This window comes from Solea solea, chromosome 10, assembly GCF_958295425.1.
Source record: "Solea solea chromosome 10, fSolSol10.1, whole genome shotgun sequence".
In the NCBI taxonomy this organism is placed as follows: Eukaryota; Metazoa; Chordata; class Actinopteri; order Pleuronectiformes; family Soleidae; genus Solea; species Solea solea.
The window spans coordinates 18,960,143-18,979,636 of record NC_081143.1 but is presented as its reverse complement, the minus strand read 5'-3'; the positions used below and the strand labels follow the sequence as shown (position 1 = coordinate 18,979,636).

Below are 19,494 nucleotides of genomic sequence, written 5' to 3'. Positions count from 1 at the left end.
AGGTATTATACTCGATATATCCTGGATATATAAACAGCATGGCGAACACAGCCATTTGCTGCCCGCAGTACACAAATTCCCCCTCTTTGCAGAAAAACACAACTTTTAATCCACTTTCCTTTTCCTCTCATCTCCTCTTCTCATCATATTCTGCCTTTTTACAGCGCAGATGTGCAGGCACAGTGGGACTGATATGTCAGCATGCATAAAAGCCACCAAGCGACACAAATGGAGACTGAGATAAAGAAAGAAGGAGAGGGGCAGAGATGGATGAGAAAAGAAAGTGATGAGTTCAACAATAAAGAAAGAGAGGAGGAAAAAAAGATAAGAATGACAGAGGAACCCTGGGTTAGTTTGATCAGACATAAGAAAGAAAGGGACACAAATCTGCGGTAAGCATGTACGCATCACTTTGCAAAATTAAACACGAGTGCACGATCTAATTGGATGAATTCTGGTAGTCAGTTAATAAATGACTTTCAAGCGAAGCAAAGCTGAAATGGCGGTAATGTGGTAAAATTAGAGAAGCAGAAATAATTTATGCTTGGGGAAAATGAGACAACACCTTTGAATGACTTCTCCGTTGATTTTAATGGACACTAATGATGCCAGAAGTGGTGAGTAGAGTGACAGGGTGAAATGAAGACTAAACCAATGCCACAACTAGTAACAGATGTCATCTTTTTTCCATGTGTACGTGTATCTCTTAGGAACATGTCGGGTAATTTCAGTCCAAAAATGACCCCAAAAGATGAATTTGTCACAGCACAAACAACGCAGACAAAGCACATTCATTATGTGCTTAATTGCAATCATTAACTGAATATAATTAGACAGACAACTGCTTCGGCGGGATATTGTATGTAAATAAATTGTTAGCGTTTTTTTGACAGTGCACTGAAAATAAAGAAATAAATGATTCAAGAGAGTAACGAGTGACTTTCTTTCCTCATATCTGAAGTCTGTTCCAGATATTTGCTTCTTTCTCTTACGCTCACACAGTGACATGACATGATGCATCTCTGCTCAGATCCTCGGGCCTCCTAAACTGTCAGTTTCAACCAAACATAATAACATAATCAAACACACACGAGCGTTGTTTCTTCTTTTGTCCACGAAGTGCATTTGCTCAAGGAGATTTCTGCTCTCTAAATAGAATAATAAAGTCTTCCATGTGATGCCCTGTCATGTCAAATAAAAACAAGCATGGGTCTAAAACGTCACTGCATGTTTAAAGCACACCGACAGTCCATTTATGTCGCAATTTAGTACAAGGCAACTACTCTCCCTATAGTCCCCAAGAGTCTGAAGCGAAATACAGACTCTTGGGGTGGAAAAAAAAAAAGTGCAAAGACAAACGGCCCATCCAACAAGTAGAGCGGTTTTTGGAAGACACTCGGGGCTCTTGGATACTTGGCACTGAGATGTGTTGGGAGTGAATGCAAGGTGCTGTGAGTTGCCAAATCCTCCGGGGAGGATTTTAGACACGTAGTTTTTGTGGAGGGCGTTTTCTACCATATGTCTGCTATGTGATATTTCACTTCATATATTTCTGTATGGACAGCACTGATACATTAAGCTGAGAGACTTGTGTGGGAGCTACAGCCTGACTGATTCACTGACTGTGACTATGAGCTAATATACCAAATTGAAACCCAATGTATATCAAGAAAATGAAAGGGTGGCAACAAGGTACTTTTGAGTAAGTCTATAAGGTAAAATCACTCACTGAAAAGACAGAATAGAATACATTACGTAAAGTATATATAAATCAAGCATGGGTCAGGTATTAACAGTAATGAGACAGTATTGTCACCAACACCTGAGCCAAATCTACTTAAAGGAATACTTCACCGATTTGCATTTAGCTTTGTATTACTAGAATAGAGGAAGTATTTTTGAAAAATTGTGCTTCCCAACCTCAGTTTCCCCTGAGTTGAGAAATATTTTCATTCTTTTTTTGTTACAAAAATGCTACCCCTATTCTAGTAAAACAAAGCTAAATGAAAGAAGCAGTCCTTTAATTTGTACTCCCAATATGACAAATCAGTGTTTGATACTGGACTGTTCACACACAAACACACACTGTACTCACATTGTCATTGCATCCTTTATTGTCCTCATATTTTGTCTCTATGTGGATGGAAAACTTAGGCAGGAATGAGCACTGAGGATAAAGAAAGAAAGTCATACGTAAGCAAGTAAGTAAATAAACAAACATGACAGGGCTATGACATATAAAATATTAACATTCTTTTTTCAGAAAGTGACAGCTGTCTTGTGGCATGAAAACTCCTGATGATACACACGCATGAACAGAGGATGCCCACACACATAATACAATGGAGACAATATTGTGTGTTTTACCAACACATTGTCCTCTCTCCCCCTATGATCCCCACACCCTAAAGCTGCACCTTATCCAGGGTTCCCACACCTTAGCTGATATCAAATGATTCCCTCAAATTCAAGGACCAAAATGTGCTGACACCGCTTAAGATGGGAGAGCAACTTGTAAGAGCTTTTATAGATTTGCAGGACACTCGCTCTGCACCTGGACAAGTGATTGTCCTTGGGATCTTGGGCAAACCAGTCCTTGTTATTTTCGTTGGTGGAATTTGCATTTCCCAGTAATGTGCTGTCTCTTGCTTAACGTTACTCGCTCATTGCTCTGCACGTCCACAGTGGACAGAGAGAGAGAGAGTCCACAACAGCGCGAGTAATTACAACTTGGCGCCTGTTCTGGGTAGGCCTAGACGTAACAGTAGGTGGTGTCGTAACAAACAAGGGCACATCGACGGCGACGGGAGACATTTGCCGAAATATCAACTTCATTGCATGTTCAGTGACCGATATTGATTTTCAAAAACTTGCAAGGACCTTAGAATTTGTATTCAAATTCACAAACTTTCAAGAATTTCAAGGACCCTTGGGAACCTGGCTTATTGTAAACAAGTGTGTCTCAAAACTGCATCTGCTTATTCTGTGTGTGCTGGGGTAAGTCACAAATTATCCCATCAATCATTGCAAGTGGCTTTTGTATACATGCATGAAAGCTTCTAAATAGGGTGAATTATATTTACTTCCGTTCAACAAGACATTGTTGCTTAAAGCTGCACATAGTGACAAACGTACAGGAGTTCAAATGCTCAAAATGAATTCTCACAAAAGAGAAATTGCAAACAGTGAAAAACAAAACAATAGTGGATACTTACAGTATATTCTAGAGCGTGAGGCGCAGGATGTCGTCAGATCAGAAAAGAGACAAAACACAACAGGAACACAGTTAGGCTTCTCAAAATTCAGATTAGAACCCGTACAAAATGTGTGACATACTGGACCTGTTTGCACAAAATTGTGACTCTCACATCTCTCATGCCCCCACACACTGTACTTTGATTTGCTCTCAACAAAAAGAAATCCTCTTAAATCCTCGTTCCACTGTGTGCAGCCCTTCTCCCTCAGATCAGAATCATTAAAGCATCACAGAAAAGATGTTCTGGCCACTGCGTTGCTGATCGCTGCTCTCCTGACTGCGGTCGTCTGTAATGTTAGTGGTTTACGAAGTGACGCTGCTTCCACCGCAGCACGCACACACTGTCAGTGTGGATTTGTATGAAAAACACTGCAAATAATGCAAAAGCCGGTCGGCTTTGACATGCTTTCATCTCGATGGCGTCATCCTGGCAAACTAACAAAAAGTAACTGTTCTTATACGCTGTGTTTTTCCAGCCCTTGTAAATCTACATTGTCTACTTCTTTAGAACGTAAGGTTACACACACTATTGATTCATGTTGAAAGGTCCTCGTTCCTCATTTGTCATCAGGTCCTTGACCTTTTGCATTACATTTGCATTTTGCTTACAGGGATAGAAAGCCTCTCCATTTCCAGAGTTGCTGTTCATTTCACCTCTGGATCCTCGTGTGCATAAATAGCCTGCTCGTAGAAAAACCCACCATATTATGTCCTTCAGGGGTAGAATATGAACAATCTGAAAACGAAAGCATCAGTGCTACTTGAATTATACAACGACCGTGAAGTTGCACTGGCCCATGTGCTACAAAGAGCTTTTTTTTTGCTTGTGGAAAACTCCCTGAACTCATAATCGTGATTTTAACATCTTTTTAAACCTCAGTAAAACTAATTGAGAAGCTGACGTAGTTTCCATTAAAGCTGCACTACAGTGCCAATCTTTGGATTTGATGATGATGATGATGATGAGAGTGGTGAGTATGTACTGTATGTGTGGCCATGGGCGGTGCTGGGTCAGTGAGAGTTTAAGATTATATCACACTGATTGGCTCGACAGTCCAGAAAACACCTTTCACTCACCTGTTATGGTGTAAGGGTAGTAGTTCCACGCTTTCTCTGTCACGTAGAAGATTTTGGGAACCACTGCTCGAGCCCAGGTGGGTAATTTACTGCAGAGAGACATTGAGAAAGGCACAGATAGAAGAGGAAGAAGACTGTGAGTACGGGGGGGAAATTGCTTCCGTTGCTTATCGTGGCAATCATCAAAAACTTGTTCAATTTGTGAAAGGAAATCTGCTGAAATCTGAGCATAGAGTGGTTGTAAGAGGGACTCTACCAAGAAGTTGAATTCAAGGACGCTGATACACAAGACTGAACACATAAGGCTACTAAATACAGATCTACAATCAACATAAGGACACAAATCTTGTGATCACATATTTTAATGTAGGAATATTACTTTTTATGAGGTTTCAGGAACCTTCTTTTCACATTTCCACACTTATATACACGTACAAAAACCTTCACAGCTGAGAGCGGCCAAGTGCAACCACAGCCTGATCTGTTCTCCTGAACCCTCAACAGCCTTTTTTCAAGGGCACTTCAGTAGCAGTACTAAAGGGAGGAGCACAAGTGGTGCACTTTGACTTTTCCTTCCTTTTAGCTGTGTTTCATCTTTGTGTGATGGTAGCAATAGGAGGATTTATTATTAATAATAAAATGAAATCTGTGAACTAGAATCAAGCCAGCAGATGATCAGCCAAGACTGGACAGAGTGAGGAAGAGCGAGTCCATATTTCTGGGCAAAGAAAACCAAAATCATTTACATCTCTGGCTCAGTAATGAGGCTCACTTGTTATTTTTTGTCATAGATTAATCAATTTTAGTGGGATTAAATGTTCTGGTTTTTCGTTGGTCTTCCATGACAGGAAAATGAAACTGACAATTGACATTTATATGGACCAAACAACTGATCGACTAATTGACTCTGTAAAAGCCTGAACGCTTCACTTTCTTAAGACTGATTGCGTCTGTATGGAGAACTTAGTTATGAAACATGTGAAACAATGATGTGCACGGGCTTTTATGTGGCCTGCTTTCATGCTCTTCTCCCTTTGATTGACATGGAAAACAGTTTCTTGAAGACAAAAATGGTGCCCACTGTATCGTGACGGCTGTGAATAAAAACAGTCTTTGACGCTCACATTGTGTGAATGTTGGCAGGCGCGCTCTCTCTCTCTCTCTCTCTCTCTCTCTCTCTCTCCCTCTCTCCCTCTCTCTCTCCATAACACTGACACTGACTGACACTCCTACACCTCCATCTGTTGATTTCTCCCATTCCCTCCTTGTTCTTTTCAAAATCTTTGCCAAAACGCTGCTGTGATGGAGCCCAAATTGCCAAGCCTGCAAGCACGGTGGGTGGCTGCTCTGAGTTTTCACACCCAAAGTCAACGTTTGTATTTAGAAATAACTGAAAAAAAACAAAAAACAAAACTAGTTTAAGTATTTCTAAGGCAGCTCTTACTTCAATCATAAAATGAACCATCCCTTCTTTTGCTCTGAAGGAAGGTTATTGACAGAACACGGGCGGGATCGATGTTCAGGTCAGATAGGTTCATGCAAAATGTGAGGTACAGTGTGAGGCAGATGGTGAGGGTTAATGAGGCAGCTCAAGTGTGACACGAGTCCAGTTTGGCAGTGATCAATTTGAGCTAAATGTTTAGTTCTCACAGAGCCAACGATGGGTGTCCAAGCTGAGTGCGGCCGAACAGTGCTTAGTTTTAGTAAAATACAATATATCATACTGATAAAACCCTTCTCTGGTATAAATATATATATATAGAGAGAGAGAGGGGGAGAGTATGTGAGAGAGAGCAAGAGACACAGATGTCATGTGATTTTATTTTCTTAGAATGCCAGGTGCTCTGGAAAGGTCAGTTGTTGTTTTTTCTCCATTTTATCAGCATATAGATACTGGACAGTGGAGATGAGCATGTGGGTGGTTTTAAACCTTAAGTTTATTTCCATCCATCCCCTCTAAAACCTCCCAAAAAAGAATTGCAGAAACCTAAACACACCATAGATTAAAAATAGCATAGCAGGTGCAGTCTATAGATTGTGATGACAGGACACAATATAAACCTACTTGTGAGTCAGTGTGCAGCAGAGAGAGCCCAATGCTTCTTTTCTTACCAACTAAACATTTTAACAGGTGTAAAAACTGCTACTCTGTGACCTTGAGGAACTTCATACAGTATTATGCTCTTTAAACATATCTCTGCTTGTTCCCTCTGGCTACTTTCTTCTTCTCCACTGCAGAGCAGAGCTGTGCTGACTCAACACAACTGGTTCCCCAGCACCAGAGAATGCTGATGCAGGTATTTGTGTTCAAACAAATGTCCTATAGCACCCACTCTTCTTCTCCTCTTTTCTCTCTTTTTTACGCCTTTAATTTATTTTTCCGCCAACTGTAAATCTTTACCTTTTTACTGTCTTCACATTCACTCTCCCTAATCTCTCTGTGTGTCACCAGGATGTAACAAAACCGCGTGTGGATGGGTCTCTTACACAATCACAGCTGCATGTGAACATACACACCCTGGTGCATAAAGATGTTCACAGGGTGCAGTGAGATGCATCAGCATGGGGTGATATAACTGCGCAGGACAGAGTCAAGGAAACCTGTGACAACTTGTGCAGCAAGTGTGTATCTGTGTGTGTGTCTGTGTGTGTGTGTGTGTGTGTGTGTGAATCTTAATGGACTGAATGTAAAGCTTAACAAGTCCAAATGCTGATACACAATAACCTTTGTATACCAGATCATTGCTAAGGATAAGGTCAGACACTGAATAAGTCCAGAGACCCTAGGTGACTCAGGAGTTAGAATAATACAAATACTAATTAAATACTTTGTCAGAAGCAGTGGTGGTTGCTGGTCTTTGAAACAGGGGAAGCTCATTTCAGGCCCAGTTATTTATACATAAATTCTGCACGGGTAACTAGGAAAAAGGAAATGCAATAATTATGTAAAACTTAAATGCTATAATAGTATTTACAGTGTATAGGCATAAATGAAAATGAGCTATATCGCAGAGCAAATAACACACACCGACCAGCTATTTGTCTACAGACTTCCCTCACAAATCCACACAGGACTGAGGCAGGGAAAAGGCTCCGCTGTCGTGCATGTTTCTGCAACGCTGTCAATCAAAAACTGGTTCTGTTTTTCAGACACTTCCTCCAATCATCATGCAGAAGCCCGCCCACTGCTCCACTGACTCAGAGAGAAGCTGAGCTTCCGTGGAAATGATGTTTTCGCTGCCTTTGTCCAGTCACCGTCGAGTTCACCACAGGGGAAAAAAAACAAGTCTGTGTCTTCCCATAGAGAAGAGTTGAAGCTGAACTTCCAGTGGTTTTAATACAGAGGCTGCTACGGGAATACGAAAATCACGTAAGACGATCCGTGATAAACAGCTGATTCTGAACAATCTGCTGACAAGTTCCGCTGCTATTTTTTTACAATAAAACATGTCCTATGGTCAAAAAGAATTCAGTCCAAGAAAGAGGACACACACGGTACAGTGAAGGATGTGTTAGAACATGTTGTACATCTTTCAGGGACATCTTCCACCGACCTGTTGAGGTAGACCCGTTTCTCTGTGAACTGTCCTTGGCCGTGTGTCGGGTCCTCGAATGGTATGTTCTGGACGACCTCCACCCCTTCCCCTCGATCGCTCTGCTCATGGCTGTGTTTACTGATCATGTACAGCTGTCCAATCCGGTACTGGAAGACAAAACAGAGAGAAAGGATTAGTCACTGATGAGAACAGTCTGGGAAAACTGGAAACCTTAAAACAGGAGCCAGAGGACATTTAGATGTGTTCACGGGCGAAATAGTCACAAGTGAAGTATCAACAGGAGTTCTTCATCATCATCATCATCATCATCACTGGATGATCACGCTCATGTGATATGACTGTTACTAGACTAAATGGAACCAGATGGACTTTGAACACAATACACAGTTTTTTTGCCTAGTGAGAGGATAATGGTTGAAATCCTGCAGCTAACTAGTGGTTAAATACAACACAGAAACCACTGTGAAGAATATTTCTGATATACTGATACATCGCTTCAAAGAAATGATAGAGAATCACAACATAAAAATGTCAAAAAACATGTTAGTTTCTTGTATGTGTTTACATATTACATTCTGCATTAGTAAGAAGTTAAAACAATGGAATTTTTTTTAAGAAGCAAGCAATTATTGTACTTATCTCCAGCAAAACAAGACTCACAATGACAAATTTTATGATAGGTGCCACTGTTGTGGACAACTGTCACACAGCAACTCAGCAAAGAATAAAATTCAAAGCCTTTTTAAGGATTTTATATACACAGTACATGGACATACGATTATTTAACTTGTTAAAACTGATTTGGTTCAATAGTAATCTATGACAGCTTCAGTATTCAGCATATAAATGATGCAGCAAGACTCTCTGTATTCATTAATGCAACCTCAGGGTCGGAAATACAAACAAGGCGAGTTGAAGTCTGGTTCTTCTTTATTTCTCCCTCACAGACCATGGCTGTGAGAAAGTCGGGAAACTTTACTCCATCATGAGTTGAGAAGCATAATGAATGAAAGAACAAGTTTGCCCAAGGAATGTCTGTCTGCTCGTTTCTGAGTCAGGGCTCATGTTTTATTTATTTATTGGCTTTTTTTCAAGCCTGAGTTGAGAAAAAGGTCAGAAAACAAAGCAAAGTCGTGGATAATTCCGCTGCAGTAATGTATCTTCAACAAAAGGGCAGACTTACAGCTTGTTTGCAGCAAAACCTTCTTCTTCTTGCCAAAATATACAGAAATGAAAAGATGTGGATATAAATTAACGAATTCAAAGAGAGAGAAAAAAGGAGCCGACTGTGAGTCAGCAGCATTGAAGGAGGGCAACATGACATGTTTTAAAGGAATACTTTACCAATTTGCATTTAGTTTTGTATTACTAGAATGGGGGTAGTATTTAAAAAAAGATTCCCAACCTCAGTTTCCCCTGAGTCAAAAAATATCGCTAATTCCACACTAGACCCACTCGTAGGGGGACGGCCCAGGACCTCATTCCCAGAATGTAAACAGTGTCCGCCATCTTTGCTAACAGTTACGCTAACAGGACCAAGTGTCACTGGTGGGCACGTAACAAAGAAAACTCAGGGGAAACTAAGGTTGGGAAGCACAATTTTTCAAAAATACTACCCCTATTCTAGTAATACAAAAGCTAAAAGGGATGAGTGAAAGTAAGGTGTATATGGCATGTGAAGCTGCTCTTCCGTTTCCGCCGGGCACTAATAACGAAGGGGAGCCAAAATCAGCGGCTTCTCACTGGATTCCACACACTCTCAACGACCTTTACCTGTCATAGCTGTTGGCTGAGCTGTGAAATGCTGTCGGGTAATAAGGTTGAAGGCTGAAAACGATGTCAGGACCTGGCTGTTATTGCAAATCACTGATGAATAAATAAATGGAACAATTATGTAAAGGCCGACATGTAGGCCAGGCCTGGTGGGATTATGTGGGCAGCTACAACAAACTCTATTATTGGGGATTTTAACCCTTGGGACATGTGGAGCTTCCAGAAAACCATGTCTGATGTTTCATGATGCTCAACAGAATAAACATCGACAAACAGGCACAAACAAACAAGATCAAATGTGCAGATTTGAGCTGGAATCTTTGCCAAAATAAATGATGCGTTCATTAATTCTGTGACATTTGCTTCATGGAAAAATTATTTCTTTTTTTTTTTTCCTAATTATTTACTACTATGATAAAAGCTCCAAGTATCAAATAAGTGTGTTTGTTTGACAATCTCACCACAGTTAAGAGGTTTTGATATACTGCAGGACATTGTTTTTTATCTCATATTTCCTCTGTAGTTCTGGTAGTTTAAATGAAGGGAAGACTCTGCAGACTCTGTTTTGGTGAAATGCAAATCCAACAGTCAATCATGGGCACATATAGAGCGACGATTAATCGGTTTGAAAAGAGTTCATGATCGATTAATCGAGTAATTGTCTCAGCTCTAGGCACATATATACAGTATATTCAACAATAAGAGGAAAAGTGTCAGAACATATTGTACTTATCCTAGATTGTCTTGACACAGTGGTCTCCTATGTATTAGATAAACAAAAGGACGAATGTAACCTATGGAACATGCATGAATTCGCCCATTTATCTACAGGATAATATAGGCTGGTTACCAGACACAGAGATTTTTTTTTTTGTTACAAAGGATTCCAAAAAATAATTGGCTAAATTAAAAGAGTAAAATATTGTCAGTCAAGCAGATAAATTTAGAGTAAACAGACCCATGACGGTATATTTAATATACTTTGGGATCATGGGGTCTTGGGAAACCCTGGGATAATGTACATCACATTCACATGTACGGGCAGTTAAATAATTGCTTACTTATCCAGTGTGGGTTGGAAGCAGAGTACAAGCTGGAGAACGAGCAAACTCCACACACAAATGCTCAAACCCAAGAACTTCCACTTTCACTATAGGTGAATCGGTGCAATGCTTTTATATGTTAAAGTCAACAGTTTGTTGACTTTATTGTTGCATGAAACGCCACTATGAACCAGTTGCACTGCTTCCATCGCTCAGCTATACATTACCAAACAGACTTCTTCCTCATTATGTATAAACCATGTGCATTCAAAGTCCCAAACACAGCTGCATCTCACCATGGCCTGCATCGTCTAATCTAAACAATGGTAAACATGTAAGAGTGCAGTGTCAGAAGGCCTCACTGGAATAAGGCGTTGTCTGACCTCTGTCGCATGTGATATAAAGGTGTTTTTTCATCAACAATTTCTACATTTCTACAAGCACTTACTTGTACATCGCACTTATGACTAGCACTTTATAGTTTGGCTTACTTGAAGCACTTACTTACTTCTAGCTCTTGTTTGTACCCAAATGTTGAAATGCACTTATTGTAAGTCACTTTGGATAAAAGCGTCTGCTAAATGACATGTAATGTAATGTAATGTAATGTAATGTAATACGGTTGCGACGACAACAACACAGTGGACATCAACGGAGGACATCCAGCAGCTCTGTTTTTCCTGCTCAGTTTGTGGCTGTTTGTCTCGACAAGACTTTAAGCTTCGCATTAGAATAACACTTGCAGCGTTCACCTTGACTTCCATGAGATATTTACACTGATCACAAAGTAATGTTTTTCTGTCGCCCAATCAGCTGATTCAGGTCGTGGCTGGAGCCGGTACTCTGTACCCCAAGGGAAAGGTGGCAAAGAATGGAATGGCTGTGACTGGTTATTTTGGTACTATTCCCAATGGAAACAAAGAAAATACATAACATACTGTGACAAACCGATCCGTTCCACTTGGTGGAAACACAGCCTTTGAGGGATTATCTCAGATGCATGTAGGATGTTTTTTTATTATTTTAAAATGTGTGTATGTGTGGCTTCTCCCTTCCTCTCTCCGTCTGTCACAGCCACACTGGCTACAAACAAGATCATTTGGTCTTTGCAAACAGAAATCACACCTGTGTTTATTTGCAAATAAAGCAAGAAAGTGAGATCTCACTGAGCTACAACCATAGCTCGACCGGAATTGACTTGCGTATCAAAATGTAGTGAGTGAGTGAGGCGGAGGATACTGTGAGGAAGGTGATTAGGACAAGGACACAGGAGCACCAGAGAGGATTTTTAGGAGTCCTTTGTGTAAAAAGCAAGGATAAACCTGGAGAAAGTAAGAGAGAGGACTTAATAGAGAACTTTGATAATGGGACACAGGATGGCAGAGGCAATATGTGATGAGCAATAGGCTGCTCATAAGGCCACTGTGATCATTTGAAGTGCTGGCACCACAATGAATGTGCTTGACCATGAAAAGCCCTAAAAACACACTGCTCCATGTAAGGGAAGGTCTGCACAGCGACAAATAAGAGCTTGTCCTCCTGACTCGTATACTAGCCCTATTATTTTAAACAAAACAGGCAATCACTTCAGAAAAATACAGCAGCGCTGAAGAAATACTTCAGTTGTCTCAACAGCATGTTCCATGATTTAGCTTTCATGACTCAGCAGGATACAGAGGCACGATACAAGCCTTGTGTTTATTCGATTTGTCTGATGACAAGGCCCTCCGGTTTGTCGTCCGTCATTAATCAATTCAAATAATCTATAATGTGTTGTCATCAGTGCTGCTCACTGCAAGGGTCTGGTCATTGTTGTTAAAAACAGAAAAAGTGAAAAGGCTGCACTCTGAAGCGTGAAACCACCTGAAGAGTCTCTCCATCCACAAACAGCTCCTGAACCTCCTGCCTTTTTCACTTAGTTTTCCAAGCTTTGCCAAAACACAGTACAGGTATTCAACTTGTGCAAAATTGACTTCTCGCTTGAATCTTGTCATTTGATTCAAGCGTGAAGTCAATTTTATCTATACAGTGTAGCATCACACACACCGTTTGCCTTTAAGGGGCTTTACATTCTGTACAGCAAGTATCATTTTTCTGTCCTTAAAATATGCCACTATTCATGAGAAAGTGCACATTTGTGAGTTTGGATCATTGGCATTTAGGGCCTAGTCACACTTTACTTATTTTATGTCCACAGAGGGTCACTATTCACATTTCCACGTGTGTGTTCATGGCTGCAGTTTTACATAATTAATACGTTCCGTCTCGCATGTGTGATCCAGACGGTCACAAAAGTCTGGGGTGCTCGCGTACATCGACGTAAAGTGCTTTCACACCAAAAATCCCCTCCATAAACAAATACATACAGTATATCATCCGACATCTTCCACTGGGTCATAATTACAGCATCATGTATACTTGCACTTTTAAAAGGAGACCCAAAGATAGGTGGATCATGCTCATGGTGAACGCAATAGTGCATGCAGATATTGCATATCATATGTCTAACACTAATCTAATAATCAAAATTCATAATTCTTTGTCATCATTTAAATTATTCAAACTTTTCACACATTCGTTTTCCAATTTTTCGCCCCAATTCATTTCCATCTCTTCATCCCTTTCATTTCTTTCCACCTGAAAGTGTTCCTCTGAAATTACATCAGCCTTCTCCAATCAGCCAGAAAGTATATGACTGTGTTTTTAATAAAACCTTAAACACAAAAAGGTCTATTTATTAACATGGGACAAGTTGTCAGGTGGCCAGATATACCTGTGGAGTGGAAGAAGATATAAAAGTACGAATAAACAACGTAGCTGCGTTAGGCTTCATCACTCAATTCAGTACGTGGTCTATCTGGAGTCCCTCAGCCTTTCTGTGCAGTCGATAATGCTAGAGCACCATCATAGAGAAAGTGGAATGGGGAAGGAGAACAAAGGGAGCACTTAACATCCTTGTATGGTCAGTAAAGACACGGTACTGTTGTCGTAGGGGCTGGAGAAGGTCAGAGGATGAAGGAGAAAGAGCAGCTGAGGGAGCGAAATAAGATGAAGAAAAGAAGAGGGTGAGGAAAATCAGGAGTTCAACTTTTCAATTTCACGTTTGGAAAGGATATCAGATACAAAGATACAGCCCTAAGTGGGACACTTTGACAAACAGTGATGGAAGCATTTTTATAAACACTAACTGAAGACCTTGGCTGAGTATAAAGTATAAATAGCATTGCCTTGACTTTTGTTGTTAGAGATGAAAAAAAAAAAAAGCTTAATAGCATATAATAGGGGGAGGGAAAGTCAGCCATCAGAGAGAGAGAGAGAGAGAGAGAGTGTCATTTACATGGTATAAATGTGGACAAATCTATGACCCCCAATGCTGCAGTTAATGCCTGTTTTTCTAGCTTGAAATACACCTTGCATCAGAAAGAGAGAAGTAAAGCCTCGAGAAACCGACTATAAATGAATGAGTGAATGAATGAATAAATAAATGACTGTTATTTCCCATGTATAATGACATTCCAGTAATCAATAATGGATTAACTTTTCAAAATAACCTTGACAGGTGCAGAACGCTGTTGTAGAGAACAAAAGTACCAGTGAGGACATAATTGACCTGCAGTCAAACAGCAGCCAGGTCAGCACACCTCGATATTTGAATGTCAATGGGAAGTAATAGCTCCACTAATAGCTCTGCTAATCACTGTGTTCCACTTGTAGAGGGCCACATTAATGCCCTTCAGGGAACACCAGCCCAACAGAAAGCCATTTTGTGCTTGGCAGATAAGCTACTGAAACAGGCCTGTCACTTTTTTCCCAAAAAACAAGTTAGAATGATGACCTGTAAATCACTGGAATATATCTGAACCCCCACATGGATTTAGATTATTATTGAACTTCAAATAAATCCACTGAAACACTGCCGACATGTTATGAGCAGGCAGAGCGCCCGTGAGTTTTCAGAGATCACACGGAAAGCACAGAAACAATCCTAGACTCACAGCTTGTATAATTGAGCTCAGTGTGCTTTCCTTGTTTACTGAGTGTTATGAGCTTGTGAGGGAGACACATACATGGTGTTATCACACGCCGAGGACCAGTGGTAACACACGCTAAAAGGTGGGTTAAGGCCGCCTGAGGCAGCCCACACACAGCATCGTTTTCCATAAACGTCCCAAAATGCTGGTTCCGTGAAAGTCAAAGTGGAAACGGTACAATACTTTAGCAGATTCTCCCAAACTTGTGTATAACCCTCCCTATTTCACCAATGGCGTCACATGCAGTGCCACATTAAACCACTGAGATGAGGAGCTTTTACGTACAGGAATTTTCTGTACCAAGGTGCCACCTAAACTAAACAAAGGACTTTTCAGTTGGTGACAACAACTGTGACTATAAGACCCTATTGTTCAGACCTGGTATTCACATCCATCCTGAGTGATCCAAACCGCCTGTACACACAAGACTTGCTCATTTTGTTCTGGTGAAAAGACACAATGTCAGTGTGGATCTGCATGTTAATATGCCAGGTGTTGACAGTTGTACTTGGCACTGGCCCTTTGTGATTGAATCACTCAGGACAGGATGTTAATACTGGATTTGAACAGGGCCAAAACGAAAGACATCCTCTTTAAGTAAGCAAATAGGAACAACCTGATACTTTATTACAAATACTGACCGTTTTATCTCCCTCTCACCTCACAAACATGAGGGATGTCACCATTAAGGCTGGTGATGAATTCTGACTTATATATAAAATAAGGATTTTATATATGTATTCCCTCTGCATGTAACTGATTCACAAAGATGTCAATTAAAGGAAAAAGACATCTCCAAATCCCAAGATACACTGTCTTAATTTAGACATTCACTATGTCATAATTAAACAACATTATGTTTCTTGTGTCTAAATACAAAATGTTTACATGAGAAATATTGCACACTTTCACTACTAGAAATCTATACATTATTTTCATGGTCCAAAAAAAGAAAATCCTGATAATATGAAATAAAAATGTATTGTTACAGTCTTTCCATACATCCGTCTCTTACACACATGCACACTTAAGTGTATAAATAAACAATCACAAATGTGCTTAGCCCATCACTTTGCCATTTCATTACCTATGATGGCAAAGGTGCACACACACACACACACACACACAATCTTGCTCCCTTGTTCTGGGCACATTTAATCAACTGGGTAGCAGCATCCAGTGCACTTGGGCTGCTCTCTCTAGATAAGATTATCCTTCAGTTGTAGGCCTGACAGTCAATAGGTAGAGCGTAGAGAGTGTAATTAGTGTGCGTGTGTGTGTGTGTGTGTTTGCAGAGGCAAGAGAGAGACAGACAGCAAATGAAGAAGACTGAAAAAAAAAAAAGAAAGATTGTGATTAAGTTGGTCGAGACGAAAAGACAGAGGCAAGTTGTCGAGGCTTCCTCTGAGCACTCCTTGAACTGAGCACCATAAACACAATTAATCAGTTCGCAGGACGGAGAAACATCTGCGGCGCGCCAGACACATCTCACATCACGAGAAGCCTCTTCCCGCTGCTCTCTCTTTGCCATGGGCACTCAGACGGGGGGTGAGGATGAATGAAAGAAAAAGTATTTTCATACAAGACAATCATGCAGGTTGAACAGGAAAAGTAATAAAAATGTCAGCTGCAAGCTGACAGACTGGCGAGCTGTGGAAATGATCATATCGGCTATTTTACTTTGTGTCTCTGATTTAAGCATCCGTCCGCTTTATCCTCCACATGAGGGTCGCGGGGGCCGCTGTGCCAATCTCAGCTGACATAGGGCGATAGGCGGAGTCCATCACAGGGTCACATAGAGACGACCGTCCACTCTCACTCTCAAATCTGACAGAATATCGATTACTTGTCAATGTCAATAAAAACACGTACAACTACATTTGAAGGCCAAACGTCCACTGGGATATTTCATTTTAATGGGAATTGCATTTCCAAAATAGATTTCAGTTGTCGTATATCGATTCTGACGCCAGTTCCCTTTGACCTTTTGAGTGAAACAAAATGTGCAGAGGTGTCCGTCTGTGATTCAACCCGATACCTGTCAGCTCCAAGTTCCTGCTAATGTGAGATAAAGTGCTGGCCAGCTGAGGCATACGCCAGGGACACACGCCTCACCTCGGACACACCTATTAATCACCCATACTATCATTATTCATCATATCATCACACATGTAGACAGGCCTGGGCACACACAGATGATGCACAGGACAAATAAATCCAAAGATAAATCCAACGCCGCTGGCAGACAGTTGGATAATTTCCCGAGGCTGAGATGTTAGTCATAACAACATGAGGAAGAACCACGAAGGTGTTGTAAAATCCTTGAATCCCTTACACTAACATGGTTACCAGTATTTATTCTCATTGGCCGGGAACGTGGGTTAATTGCAAAAAAATCTTCCCAAAAAAAATTCACATGCACAGGCGTATGGACACAGGTTGCAGTGAAAAAAGAAAGTGATCTATTACTGGATGTTGTACCAAGATATGCCGCACAACTTGGCTGGAATTTCGACATTAAAAAAACGTCCATGGACAACAAATTCAAATGCCGGCTGAACGAGAATAATGCATTTATTTTCTACACCTGTCTGGATGAAGAAAAGCTCCTCACGGCAGGAAAAAAGTGGGAGTCAAACCCAAATCGTCCACCAAGATGGACTTAATCCCAGTTTGCTGTTGGCAACTGAATGAAGGTCACGGTCATGTTCTATGAATTGCAGATTGCAGCCCACAGCTGCAACAGCTAGTGTGACAAGAGACAGTAACATGCCAATGAGGTGTGGGTGTGTGTGTATACTTGTATGTGTTACCTCTTTAGGACCTTTTCAGGACCAGTCATCCCTCATGCGGGCCAAAACCTGGTAGAACCTGATTTCTGAGGAACTAGATTAGGGCTAGGATTAGACTTGTGGATAGGTTAAGGTTTGGGTTAAGATTAGGGGATAAGGCTTTGGTTACGCTGACCAAATTATTGGTACTCAATGTCCTTAAAGGGATAGCTGTGCAAACCTGGGTGTGTGTGTGTGTGTGTGTGTGTGTGTGTGTGTGTGTGTTTGGAGGAGAGGGATGGGCCAGAGCATATGCTCAGTATTCTGTGTGTCATTGGCTTTGTCTTGTCAAAGTCAGCAGATGTACATGTTGTAAAATGAATGAGGGGCGTGCAGTTACTTAATGAGTGATATGGCGTATTGTATAATTATGTTCTCACACACACACACACCTTTTTCCTCACCTACCTCCACAGAGCAGCAGCACACACAACTGTTTTTCCTTTTCCTTCAGACCACAACGACGCTGACTTCTGCACATTTTCGGTCATATTCACAGAACGGACCGGTTATTAAATCGACTCCATTCATTGACCAGGGACAGTCTGCATTTAGAACAGCACACATCTACCGGGAGACAAAGCTGAACGGGAGAAGGCCTTTGGGAGAAATATGAATGGAGGTAAACAGGAGGTTAAAGCAGACTAATTAGCAGCACAATGTCATGCTTTGACACATTTAGGAGGCAAGTGTTTCACTTGGGATGTTCTTTAACTCCCTACCAGAAAACAGAATCAGCTCATACAAAAGGAGAGTGGAAAGAGGAAAGAGTTAGGGATGCTTGTAATTTGTTATTTCAGTATCAGACATGACTGATTAGACCCAATCAGGAGGTGAACTTGGACATCTACTGTATGTCGTCACAATCCCATGAGATTGTTCTGTTTCTGTGTTGCACCGTAATATAAATGTGTATGACGACGACCAGGAGACAAGAACCTTGTTCATCTCGTCTTTTTTGTGGAATATAAGGTATTATAGGATACAAAATACGCTATCATACATTATATGACTAATTAACTCATTATTATACAGACAAAATTATACTTAAACTTTCCTGATAATACAATCTTCCCTGTAAGTGCAGGTGTCGCTGTGCGAAAGCCCAAACGCAAAACTTGTTACTGGAAATCACTTCAATATGAGGACTCTCTGAAATCAAGCCATCTTCATTTCAACGTGTCTTTTAAATTAGAAAGGCCTCACTGGTGGAGGTGGCGGTCGGTGTGGGTTACTTTTAATTCACGGCGGTGTAAAAAAAAAAAAAAAAAAAAAAAAAATGGGCAAGAAACTAAACTTTCTCTACTTTCTCAATTTCTAAGGAGATTTGGTTTTTAATCTCACATAAAGGGAGCAAAGCCCAAGGCACATTAAGAGAGAATTGATCCAAAGACACCGGGAGACAGGAGGTAATATGAAACAAGAAGGCATCGCTAAGGCGCAGCTAAAACAGAATATGTGAGAGAGAGAGAGAGAGAGAGAAGGGCCAAAGACAACACAAATGACAGCAGTACAATAAAATACATATAATCAGTATGAACGTGCAGAGATGCTCCTCCACATCTATGCACATGCAGTGCGTGGAAACACATCCTAAAGCCAACATTCAACTCCATTATATTATTCCATCTCCACTGCTCGTCTAAAAACACAAAAGACACAGGCTATAAAACCCTTACATGTCCAAATGACTCGCAATTTGTGCTATAACAGTAACACAGCAGGCACCAGTCTACGACTGTCAATGTACATTACAATACATATCAGTATCATCTTTATCTCTCTTCAAATGTTTCCAATTCAGACCTGTTTGTGTTATTCTCCAACTTTACATCTGTGTGACTGCAAGACAGCAATCGCCTCTGATACAGAGATCAGAAACGTGAAAGAGCATTCATCTATCTATCTATCTATCTATCTATCTAT

The 19,494-nt window shown here is 40.7% G+C and overlaps 1 protein-coding gene across 1 annotated transcript in view; it reads right to left on the bottom strand.

The window, feature by feature from the left end:
- Nucleotides 1-19,494, bottom strand: part of LOC131466956 (cytoplasmic phosphatidylinositol transfer protein 1-like) — a 59,856-nt gene that overhangs the window by 7,529 nt on the left and 32,833 nt on the right. Inside the window, exons 2-5 of the mRNA XM_058640594.1 lie at nt 7,888-8,036; nt 4,334-4,422; nt 3,216-3,223; nt 2,096-2,167 (exon numbers count right to left, since the gene is read on the bottom strand). Of these exons, the coding sequence (XP_058496577.1) occupies nt 2,096-2,167; nt 3,216-3,223; nt 4,334-4,422; nt 7,888-8,036 (318 nt within the window). The remainder of the gene's footprint in view (nt 1-2,095; nt 2,168-3,215; nt 3,224-4,333; nt 4,423-7,887; nt 8,037-19,494) is intronic.